Raw genomic sequence first — 12,761 nt, 5'->3', positions numbered from 1 at the left:
AATTTCTTTTTAAGCCTAAAATAATACTTCACTTTGAAATAGTGTTATTATTGTTATCATGTAAATAACAACAACTTAGCCTTATTATTGTTATCATGTACATGCTTGCCATTTGGTCTCTTATTCCTTGGTTTGTTCATCAGGAATGGAACCACCTTCTTAGTTATTTAAATAACATTTCTTGGAAGATCTCGCATTGTTTTAGGGTAGTTAATCCGATTGCAGATTATTTGGCTAAAGAAGCAGCTAAGACTGGGATTTCTTTTGACGACGTAATCCTACCTCATCGCATCATGAGCGAGCTGTTTTTAGATGAGGCAGGAAGAACGAGATTTAGATTTATGAGATAGCGGAAGTGAGTCTCCGCTGATGGCAATGCTGTAGGTGGAGGCTCGTTTTCTGAACTAAAGTGAAATATATTTTTCCCCTTTTTTTCTATCATTATAAACAATTATTGTACAGTAAACTAGTAAACTTATTAAATGTAGTAGTTAAGCTCACTTTTCGATCTAATCATTTAAACTTGGATAAAACAAAATGGATAGTAGAAAGAATTTATTTGAAATTTTTAATAACTACATTAGATGAGTTAGTAATTGTGAGGGCATCTGCCACCGCAACAGAACACCATATGTCTTCTACCTCACACCCTCTTGATAGGAAGAGAGAGAGAGAATCATAAAGATAAAAAGTTGTCACCTAAATAAGGGTGTAAGACCTATGACACAGTTGACTCCACGGCCATTTAATGGAGAATTGGTCAAATCATCAGTTTAGGTACATGACACATTACGGTTTGGGAAGGTGTTAAGCAACCCAGTCTGCCTGGTTTAACCAATCTTCTTATTACTTGACCAAATTATATGACACGCTAGGAAGAAAGAACCTTACCCACTATCTATGGCTAGATACAGAAGATGTGAAAAAGAACATGCTACCCTCATGTGCCACCCCTTGGTCCATGTGTTGGTGTGTACTTGTGCTAGCAAGATAACATTCTCTTATCTTAAAATATTGTACAGAAAAGTAAATAAAATACTGAAGAATAAAAACTTGGGTTTCGAGGGACACTCAATGTGTTTGGCTACAAAACAAGGGTTAGTATACAGATTGTAATAGAAAAAAAGGTTGAAAAACACATACCTAGAGTTTTAACAGCACAATAAGTATACAAAATGTTAAAAAATGCAATGTATTGCATGAGAAAACGAACCCTAAGTATGTAAACATAAATACCTAGATTGCATGGGTGCATGAAAGACATAAGGAAAATCCCAAAACACAAGGAAAACCAATATAGAAAACACATTTAATATGATGGAAACCAAAATGAATTAAATATGAAAAATCATGTGTAATAAAATAAGATGTAAATTATCAAAATGTCCTTAGGGCTGAAACAAGCCTAGAAAAGTCTAGAAAAACACCAATAATAGGAAACGGCCATGAAAGGACAAATCAATGATGAAACTATTGGAATTTAAGTTATAAAATAGTGTCAAAAAAGTCTTTTCAAATGGTTTATTTGAACTTCGTTTTTTCTCTTCCAAAAGTGTCTTTTCTATTTTGTCTTTAACACTTGTGGAGTTGTATTGCACTTGTGGAGTTGTATTGAACTAAGAAACCTTCAAAAGTTTAGCCCCACATTGGTTTGTGGAGAGCTTCTGAATCGCATCCTACGAAATAAGAAGACAACAAAAAGATCTTGATAACAAGAATGAGATCAATACAAATACTTACATTAGAGTATAGTGATGAATAATATGATACGAACATCAAAATAACTACGTTGAGAGAAAACTAGGGCCCTTAATATGTGAACACATACAACATATATGAAAATAAGTACACGGACAACACATCAACAAGACATTGAATAAAATACAAATTTTGAGGGGTTTTCTTTGATAAGTTAATCAAAGTGGTCCATCTTCATTGTGTCACATAGAATGTGAAAATTTTGGCCATATACCATATAGTCAAATATTGACATTTTTTTTTTTTTATGCTTTTTTGGAAGTCTTCCTAGTGATTATCTTGAATTTATTATAGAAAGCATCAAATATGATATAACTTTTATACTTTAAATAAAAAATTTATATAAAAAATTACATTACCACCCCTGAATTTGGTCTTTATTCAATACCACTTTTTAAGACTTTTTGAAACACCAAAAACAACTCCTATTAATTTAAAAAATACCATATCTATTTCTACCGTTAGCCATTCCTGTTAAGTGATAGAATAACCATTAGTTATTTTGTTAACTGCCCAAAACACCCCCCACTCAAGGTGATTTGACCACCTTAACTTGCCCTTCTTCTAAACCAAAACCTGCAACTATAGCCTCCGGCTATGTTCGTCGGCACCCCTCCCCTCCGGCGAAGGTTCGCCGCTACCATTCCCTCCGGCGGAGGTTAGTATTGAAAGGGTCAATATAATTCCAGTGGATTTCCCTTCTCTTTTTCTTCATAGGCATGAAACAAAGGGATTTCAATTGAGCGTTCAAAACCCAATGTTCTCTCTATAAACACAAGCATTTCGACCATCGAATATGAAATTCATGGCTTCTGCATCTCGTTTGCTCCTCAATTTTTTTCTCCATCGTTGTTATTTCTCATCGATCCTTAGCCCAAACTCTTCTCTCGAGACCCATCACGCCCTGGGCTCTTGACCTTGCAGTCATTTTGTGGGATACTGATGAGCACCGTCTCGCATATCTCATCCTCTTGGTCATCTGGGATTGTGATCTTGTATGCCCATGTAGCATCTGTCACTCCGTCGACGTTGTACACCACCCGGAGTCAGTCCCTGTCCTTGCATTGAACCCTAACCTTTGCACCTGCCATTGTTAAGGAAATTATTAAATTAAGTGACCAAAGCAATCCAAGCAGGAAAACCAGTACAGTAGCACAAATCATCAAACAGGGGAGAGGAGTAGAAGAGGAAAACTGCAGATTTATGGTATCCATAGCAAAGATCTACGAAAAGGGTATTATAACCCTCAGATCTGATCCCTAAAAACATCTAAAAAATCCATTTTGGAAAACCTAACACGATGAAAAAGGAAGAAGAGAAAACGTAAGAAAGAGAGAGAGAGGTACCAGGTATGTAAGTGGTGGCAGAGGTTTCGAAGCCGCAGCGGCAAGTATCACAGTAGACCTTGCACACAAAGACAAAGGGGTTCTTGATGGGGCAGGATGTGCTCACGAGGGCCGGAATGACACAGAGAGCAAACAACATTAATACTCTAGCCATGTCTATCTCCTGAATGTCTATAACTGTGTATGAGATGAGATTTAGAAGTTGGGGAATAGAGTTTGCTTCTTTGGGTGATGATGATTGAATTGAGGATCCCTAAACTGAAGAGAGTAAAGTGAAATCTGAAGGGTTTGGAGTGGGGATGCCAGGATGGGTTATGGTGTTTATAGTTAGTGAGGTGTGCACTGTGCAGTGCAGAATGGCACTTTCGTCGGTGGGTCACATACATGGAGTGTCTCTGTGACGTCGATTTGGTTTTCTGTGGACGCAGAGATGGGTAAAGAAAAAAATTATCATTATCTATGGGTGGCCGCGAACCTTCACTGGAGGGGAGGGGTGCCGATGAACAAGAACCGGTAATTGCATGTTTTGATTTAGCAGAAAGGGTAAGAGTAAGGTGGTCAAACACCTTGAGTGGGGGGTGTTTTGGGTATTTAATAAAATAATTAACAGTTATTCCATCACTTAACAGGGATGACTAACAACAAAATTGGATTTGACATTTTTTAAATTAATAGGAGGTGTCTTTGGTGTTTCGAAAAATCTAAAGAATGACATTGAATAAAGATCAAAGTTTATGATGGCAATGCAATTTTCTCAAAATTATAATATATATATATATTTTTTGAATAATATTAATTTAAATATATATATTAAAAATTAATATATATATTATTTTATTTTTTTTTTTCCGGGTGGTGCATGAGGCATCATTCATTAGAGATGGAAAGTAGACATCAGATATTGGAACAGAAATAATTTTGGTGAAAATGGGTAAAAGTTGTCTGTTAGGAGCGAGGGTGGATGGCGGGAATGAAAGAAAGAAAAGGTGTAGTGGGTACTGTCTGGTGGGGACTGGGGAGTAGGGAAGGTGATTCGTCTGTTTCCCAGCTACAGTGTGTGTGTTCTATTCAAACACAGTTTTTGTTTCGTTGGACTTTGGAGGCCTAAAAGGAGGGATCCTCTGCGGAACTTGTTTTCTTTTCTCTTCTTTCCCACCTCTCTTCGTCTCTCATCTATAGTCTAGGGTTCTGTCTCTCTCTCCCCTTCCCTTTGTCTCTCTTGGCTATGTGTCTCGAACTCTCGATCAATCGTTCCCTGGAATTCGATCTTTATCTTGAAATTCAAGGGCGATTACTCGACTCCGTAGCCCAATTCTGGAGCATTTTCAATGGAGGTAAGTACTGATTTACATTCCGTAGATTTATTTGTTGGATTCAAGATTCATCCCCCACCCCCGTCCAGTTTCTTTTTGGCCAATTTTGGTTTCATTTACGCATTTTGTTCTTCTATCATGGTGTTTTGGTCGGTTGGGAATCCTAATTTGACAAAATGTTGGCTTTATGTTTATTTTGGCTTCATTTCTACTGGAGGTTTTTGTTTTTGGTTTTGGGTATTGAAGTTTTTGATTGTTTTTATATGGGATTGGGTAGGTATATATTAAATTTGGGCTTTGCCTTTTGTAGGTTTCAGCTATGGAAGAGACCAAGAAGACTGAGAACCATCTAACTTCGGCTGCTGCTTTTGTGGAAGGCGGAATTCAGGAAGCCTGCGACGATGCTTGCAGCATCTGCCTTGAAGCCTTCTGTGACAGTGATCCTTCAACGGTATACCTCTTGATTGATCATTCTTTTTCAGTTATACCCACTGCCTTTTCTACTTCCCTGTCTGTTGATGGGAATTTTGTCTTTTCTTCATGATCTTTGTTTGTAGCGAATTGTATTTCTTACAAACAATCTTCTTACTGTGCAGGTAACTACTTGCAAGCACGAGTTTCATCTTCAGTGCATTCTTGAATGGTATAATCTCTTTATTCCATTCCCGATCATATTCGTGCTTCTCCCCCAGAGGGTTTGTGATGTGTGGGTGTGGTGTTATGGCAGTAAGACTTAGTCAATTGCATTTGGGCAGTGGATCAGTTAAACTCCATCCTTTGCTCATCATCCCATGTTCTTAATTGGTACTTAGGTTGCTTGATTCCCATCTTTAATATCTACCATCAACAGTAATGGAAAGAGAAAAAGATAATTTGTTGCTGTTTAATTACTTTTTCAGCTGGATTACTTGCTTCCATCTGTGCTATATTATAGTATTCAATTGTTGTTTCCCCATTGATTTGGCCTATCAAACTGCGCTAGACCAGTGTGTCTGTAAGTCCATTGAACTGGTCGCTTCTCCATTATGTCTTGCCATTAGTTGGCATCTCCTTGCGTAAACTTGGTAAATAAAGTCCTTATGCATTTCTCAATTGGCGTTTCCTGTTTATGGTTTAGTTACTGAAGTATGCTGTCAGATTTCCATTCTTTACCCCCTCGTCCAAAACATTGTCACAAAAGCAGTCCCATGCAGTCTCTATTTCTTGATTACTTATTTTCTTGATCAAACATTGTTATTACTTCCATTTTTTTGGTACCTGAGGTCAGATTGCATCGACAGAGCAGCAAAATAGGGCAAGACAAATTAAAAAAAAATCATAAAATCAATATGCACAATTGAAGGATGTTCCCGTATGAAATTCCATACGATTCATAAATCATTGGAAAATGATACTTCTCCAATCTCACTACCAAATGTGGTATAATATGCCCCAAAATAGGAAGGATTGATGGTTGAAGAAGAGAAAAGTGGGGCCTTTCTGTAAATTGGAATCTTTGATCTCCTTATGGGTTGCTATTTATTTGCTTACCCTGTCAACTCAATTTTGTCTAACCTGACAAACTTTGGAAAAGAATATTGTTTGAAATCAGGGTCCAGATAATTTGGTTAGGCCAGAACAAAAACCAGGTGCCTGATTTGGAAATTCAAAGTTTGCATATTTGTTTGAATTAGGGTTACTGAGAGATACTCTACAATAGGTTTATCTAATTCATAAGTTAAACACTAGCTTAGCTGGTTATAAATTGTCATTGTTAGGTGGTTGAATTAAAATCTTAATTATTTTTACAATACATTCAGATCTAATAGAACTTCTAGAATTATTTCTCCCAGATGACAACAAACTGTGTTGGACAGTCATCCTGAATGAAAGCCTGCTAGATAGTAGTCCTCTTCTGATTTGGGTCTGTCTAGGTCAGATTGATGGTCATTTGTGACCAGATTTTTGCCCAATCTCTCTCTCTCTCTCTCTCTCTCTCTCATGTGTGTGTATTGAACACAATTATTAATTATGGTATAAGTATATTACATTGAACAAAAAAACACTAAGGGTAAGAGATTTCCACGCCACCTAAAACTGTATTTCTCGACTGTTAAAATCCTGCAGCATCTCTATTATAGGACCCATGGCATTTATGATTGTAGTGCATGAGAATGTCTGCACTCAAAGGACGTATAACCTTGCGCCTAACCTGTTCTGGAATGAATTCTAAGTAGTAATACTGAGCAAAGAACGCCCCTTTCCTGCACTAGGTCTCCACCTGGCCTGAGCCTGCTTAAGTAGATCTCTTTACACTGAGGATAATGAGGCATTTTGAGTAATTTATATCTTCCCATTGTTCTATTGGGTAGCTGAATAGTATGTCCTTTGCAGTTCTTCTATAATTACATCATAAGATCATATGCATTTATGTACATGAAGTTGAACTTGTTTTCCCCTTCTGATGTTTGAGTTATCTTGCGTGTCGTGGGGCATTCTATGGCTTATACAGATGAGTTGATGCACTGTATGGGAAATTTAGGCTCTTCATGGGTGGTCCATTAATTTTATATATATATATATATATATATATTTCCCTCTTATGAGAAGGATCTGATCAATTTTTGCAGCATAACACTCTATTGATGCTCTTTTGAAATGAAACTTTAAAATTTTGCTGCATCCTTTAATGTTGAAATCTGAAAGCTACAAAATGTTAGTTATATAGTTAAGCCCAAAAAATAGGTTTTAATTTATAAAGTGGTAAGTTTGATGATCAAGATCAAGGAACAACCGTTTTCATTACCTTGGTTTGACTCAATACAGAGGGAGAGCTTGAAGAGGATGTTGTGCTAAAATGATAGTACATTGGATGGGTTGAAGGGGTCCTTCTATGGTGTTGTGCAATTGATGCATGCCATTAAAAGGGGGGAATTTTATAATATGACTACAACCCTCTTTGGTATGATTTTGATTTCAAGATTTCATTAATTTCTTGGAATAATTCAAATTTGTCAAGAAATTGAAATTATTTGGTTGACCAATTGAAAACATTTCATGACTAAGAAATTCATTTTGCAATTTTAGTTTTTGAGAGGATAGATTCCATCCCTATGAGCCAATAGAAAGGTGGGATGAGCCAGGCTTGCATATAAAAGAGGGGGAAGGGAGCTGCAGAGGAGGGGGTGGGGAAGAGGTGGGGAGATGCCATGACGCTGGAGAATTCCATCCTATGAATCAAGCCACACGATCAACTCACTGAAGATTTTAGACTGGAGGGATAGATGAAGTGGTTTCCTCGTGAAGTAGATCATCATGTCTTGGCTCCTCCAGCAAGTTTTCTAAAGGAAATTATTCCGGACAAAGGCATCAGAAGAGGAAGCTTTCCCCCACTTGGAAGCTTTATTCATACATAATAAATTATCTCAGATGATTTCAATTCATCAATAGAACATAAAAATAATTGAAAAAGAAAATTACGGAACACAATTGAGAACATCCATGTTGTCATCTACTCAAAAGTCATTAGCATAGTTGTCACGGCGCCAAGGCGAACCAAGGCGGTGGAGGGTTGTCTAAGCGCTTAGGTGAGAAGGCGTCTGCCTTAAGGCGAACAAGTGTTATTTTTTATTTTTCCTATTTTTTAACATTATTTAGTAAGTTATATATACCTTGTATCATAAAAAATCAAGATTAAGCCACATCAAGTCATTAAAAATCAACATTTAGCCACATCAAATCATAAAAAATTAACATTAAGTCATATTAAGTTAGAAAAAATCAACATTTAGAGAAATGCTCTTATTCTATAATAAGTTTGACTGGCCAAATGATTTTATTTTTACATGAGACTTTTTGTATTAATTATAACATAAAATCAACTTTCTAACAAGTCTAAGATTACTTAAATCTGAGTTGCAATGACAAAGTTATGCTTCAGTCAAACTTATTTTTAAGTGCGTGAATACTGTTAAAATCGCTTGAATGAAAATAATTTTATGAATATCAAAACAAAATATTATTTTACCGGACTTTTGGTTTTTAACAATGTTTTAACATGATAGAATTTATAAAATTTTCATAATTGAGAAAAACCCCAGAATTTAAAAGTTGAAAATCGTCCCTATAACCAAAATCCAGTTTTTGTTCTTGGACTGGGGGTTGACCTTTTATCCTTTTGGAATTTTATTTTTAAACTATTTTTATTGGATTCAAATAGGGGGTATTTGTTTATTTATGAATAATATCTTAAGTAAATCTTAAGTAAATGAAGATATTTGACATAAATAAGTGCCAAAACACAAGGCGACATGCAGTGCAACAAGGCAGCTGTCGCCTTGGCGACACCTTGACAACTATGGTCATTAGTATGGAGGAAAAAAGAAAAGGAATAACTTCATGCTACTATGATCTATCTCACACTGCATTAGGACTGGCTAGGCAGCGGTCCTCTGCTTCTTGTGAGGATCCACCCTCTCATCGGCAATCGAGGATGAAGAGGCCTCGGAAGCCGTTTCCATAGATTTGGCGTAGTTGGGATCGAGCTGTAGTATCATTTGAGGTGGGTTCTCCCATAATCTCAATCCGTGACTCTCAGTGTCTCTGTCTCATCTGTCTATGAATGAGCTTATTGTTTGTATGCTTCATGATTTAGTGGTTTGGTTTTGTTGGAAGTTGCAGCTTAGAATTAGATAGATGAATTTATGAGTTAATAAGAAAGAGAAGTAGGAAGAACGGGAGAGGCTTTCATTTTTCTATTCTGATCAAAGGGTTAACACAAGATAGAGAGAGTGAGAGAGAGAGAGCATTTCACGATTTCTGTTGAATTTGATTTTCACTTTCTCCGATATAAGGTGCCAAAATCATACCAAACAATGTTTGAAATTGAAATCACCCTCTAAAAGAATTCTTGGAATACCAAAGAGAGCCTACAAGATCATCCCTGCTTTATGAACTAGAATGCTGTCCAATCATGAAAGGGACTTGTACATAAATAAGTGTAGCCAATGCTTCCCCCCCCCCCCCCCCCCCCTCTCCCTCTCCCTCTCCCTTTTTTCAGTAAGAAAGAACAAAAAGTGTGCTGTATTACATCCCCCTCCCCTGTGGAGGATTATGTAATTTCTGAAAACACAGAGGAGGGGGATGTAATAAGAGCAACGTACAGGGGAGGGGGATGTAAATTCCTCTAAAAAAAAGTGTGATGGAGTTGAGGATGGCCAGTGGGAAGAAAAGTAGGATCATAATGAATGAACTGGGAGTAACTCTGGGGTGGCATTTGCTTGAGTTGGTTTGGTCATAAGATATGAAGTGTTGAAGAGCGAAGAATGAACCATTGACCAGGGTGGATATATTTTAAAAGGATTGGAATGATAGAATATTATTCATGTAGCAAACTCCAAGAAGTGTGGATAGGACTGAGTTGAGTTGGTTGACTGGTTTTTTCCATCCATTTGTAGCATCTAACACATGTATTGGATGTCACATATAGTTCTTAAACATCAGTTTCTTGTACTTGGCTATATATTAAAATAGTATAGACTATAGAATAAAACATCCCTTTCCTCCATGCAATAATTAATGTAGTATATTCAACTAAGTGATATCGGTTGGTTGGCCCATCATTTTTTGGCATGATATTGGATCCCATAACCAGGCAGTTTTGCTAAATTGAACATTGATGGTTGCTTTATGAGCAATCCAGGACCTTCAGGGGTTAGTAGTCAGGCTGTGGGATGGAGAGATTGTGGGAATCTCTTTAGTTCCGGTAGGGGAAAGGGGATTTGACAATACAAAGCTCGTTCCATTACCAGTTGATTTTTGAAAATACATATAAGAAAGGATCTTTGGACATCATTGTGGAGATCGATTAAGCTGGTCGCATTAGTTGGGATATGCTGCCAGGGTAGTTGGCCTTGGTGATTTTCGTATATCTCATTGGCCATTGCTGACATATGTTTTAGAGTATGAATGCTTCATTCTCATGGAGGCACAGATCAGCTAATGACTTGATAGATGAAATGCCAAAAGCAGTAGCAAGGGCTGGAGATTGTTCTGGGTCTTTGTTTGCTTTTAATTCCCTGTCATATGTTGTTCTCTGTGTGCTGTCCACGTGGTGTTATCATGATATTGGGAGCGCCCCATGGTTGACAGGTAGAATGTATTTCACGGTTTGAATCTATTTCTTTCTCTTTGATCAATAAATTTGTTATTCATAAAGAAGAAGGGGCAACTAGATACTTCCTGGGCGGAGAGGGGCAACTAATAATTTATGTTAATTAGAGCAGAAAATGACATTATCTAATCTGGCTAATCTATGAGAATGTTTCTCTGCAACTTAGCAAAATATTACAAATTGACACTAGAATCTATGAAATGGCCAAACTGACATTATCTAATCTTGCTAATCCATGAGAATATGTCTCTGCAACTTATCAAAATATTACAAATTGATAGAAGATAAACAGAAGAATTGACTCTTAACTTTTCACCATATAGGTGTCAGAGAAGCTCTCAATGTCCAATGTGTTGGCAATCCATCAGCTTGAAGGATCCCACTAGGTTAATTTCTCTCTCTAATTCATTTTTAGTACTTTTGTTTTAATCATCTTTACATCTAAATGTTTTTATGGAATTTATTTATTGCAAATGTTGTGGCAGCCAAGAACTGCTTGAAGCAGTGGAGCGGGAGAGGAACCTTAGGTTTAGTCCATCACAGAATGCTACTATATTTCATTATCCTGCCCTGGGAGATTTCGAGTTGCAGCATGTCTGTTGTCCTGTACAAGTGGAATTATTATTTTATTTTATTTTTGGTTGACAAATGATATATTTGTTACTCCTGTAAGGAATTAGTCATATTTATGTGATCTATGTTGCTTTTCTTCTTAATGCAGTTACCTGTAGGTTCAAATGATGCTGATCTCGAGGAACGTATAATCCAACATTTGGCTGCTGCTGCTGCAATGGGTAGAGCGCACCACATTGCTCGAAGGGAAGGCCAACGAAGTAGGGCCTCAGCTCAGGGTCGTCCACAGTTCTTAGTGTTCTCATCTCATTCTAATGAACCTACTACTGGTCCTGTTTCTGCTTCTCCATCTCAGAGAGGAGCAGACAATGAACAGGCTCCTGCAATTGTTGCTACTAGTCCATCTGTACCTCTTGCAGCTGTGGGAGAAGAACCATCAGGGCAGACCCCACAACCATCTTCTGCCCAAACTGAACGAAGTCCTTCCCCAGCATCTGGATCCAGTGTCAGTGTAGTCAATCGACATGGATTGTCCTTCAATAATCGGTGCTTATTGTACACAAACTTTGATTATTATGTTGCCTGTTCCATCTGTTGTTCGTCAGTTCCTCTATGTATTGGTCTAACAAGTTGTTTATCAAACATTTTCTTGTAGGAGTTCTGGAAGTCAATCTTCTCCTGTAAATGATGATAGAGCTGGACCTTCAGATTTTCAATCTTTCTCAGAATCCCTGAAATCTCGATTTAATGCGGTTTCAATGAGGTACTATCCTTTACAAAAAAAAACTTTCTATTGGTCTTTTTTAAATAATTAATGATCTGCTGATCTGGTAATTTTTATTTGGTGTCGGTTGATTTGGGAAATTCATCTGGTGTCATTGATGTATGTAAGATACAAAGAGTCGATTTCAAAAAGCACAAGAGGTTGGAAGGAGAGGCTGTTCTCTCGGAACAACTCCATTGCAGATATTGGTTCTGAAGTTAGGAGAGAGGTAAATGCAGGAATTGCAAGTGTATCCCGCATGATGGAGCGCCTTGAGTCAAGAGAGAATAGTAGAGCTGATGATTCTTCTGTATCAAATAACTCAGAAGGTCTAGTTGCAGATTCCAGTAACCAGAGTATTGCAGAATCTCATGGTAATCACCTGTCAAGTGATAGCAGTTCATCCGCTTCTGCTGCTGCTGCAGGTTCTAATTAGGATGTCCTACATTATTGAACAATGCATTCATTCTCGGCTTTCCATCAATGAAGGTGAGTCCTGCTGTTGTTGCTTGAAATAGTGACAATATTTTTGAGTTTCTAAATGCATTAAAGCTAGCACTAATCTGAAGATAAATACAATTTCTCAGTATAGTTGATATAGATAATATTTTAAGTTCTGAATGTACTGATAAGACTATGGATATGAAGTTAAATACAAAAATTTCTCTGTTGCTTTTCTTTGTTCTATTACTAGTTCCAGATACAGAATGAAGCAGCATTTATTTGGCTTGGATTTTTGGGGAAGCACCCTGTGTTACTGTAATATGAGAAAAAACTTTTTTGGATTCTGATTGTTTTTTGTAAAGATATCATATGGCCAAGGCAAGGTTTGAATTTTTTTTTTTTTTTTAAAGGAT

At 37.1% G+C, this 12,761-nt stretch overlaps 1 protein-coding gene across 2 annotated transcripts in view; it reads left to right on the top strand.

Moving 5' to 3' along the window:
- The first annotated feature begins 4,077 nt into the window (after positions 1-4,077).
- The window catches only part of LOC122063651 (E3 ubiquitin-protein ligase RHF2A-like), an 18,285-nt gene continuing 9,601 nt past the window's right edge, over positions 4,078-12,761 (top strand). Inside the window, exons 1-8 of one of the 2 annotated variants that reach the window (XM_042627346.1) lie at positions 4,078-4,438; positions 4,728-4,868; positions 5,014-5,060; positions 10,892-10,954; positions 11,054-11,174; positions 11,290-11,687; positions 11,797-11,904; positions 12,034-12,393. In XM_042627346.1, the coding sequence (XP_042483280.1) occupies positions 4,433-4,438; positions 4,728-4,868; positions 5,014-5,060; positions 10,892-10,954; positions 11,054-11,174; positions 11,290-11,687; positions 11,797-11,904; positions 12,034-12,340 (1,191 nt within the window). In that variant the 5' untranslated portion in view covers positions 4,078-4,432 and the 3' untranslated portion in view covers positions 12,341-12,393. The remainder of the gene's footprint in view (positions 4,439-4,727; positions 4,869-5,013; positions 5,061-10,891; positions 10,955-11,053; positions 11,175-11,289; positions 11,688-11,796; positions 11,905-12,033; positions 12,394-12,761) is intronic. The other variant, XM_042627347.1, reaches the window with a different exon arrangement.

The sequence above is a fragment of the Macadamia integrifolia genome, unplaced genomic scaffold (genome assembly GCF_013358625.1).
Source record: "Macadamia integrifolia cultivar HAES 741 unplaced genomic scaffold, SCU_Mint_v3 scaffold1401, whole genome shotgun sequence".
Lineage (NCBI taxonomy): Eukaryota > Viridiplantae > Streptophyta > Magnoliopsida > Proteales > Proteaceae > Macadamia > Macadamia integrifolia.
This window is presented reverse-complemented; position numbering and strand designations above follow the sequence as displayed.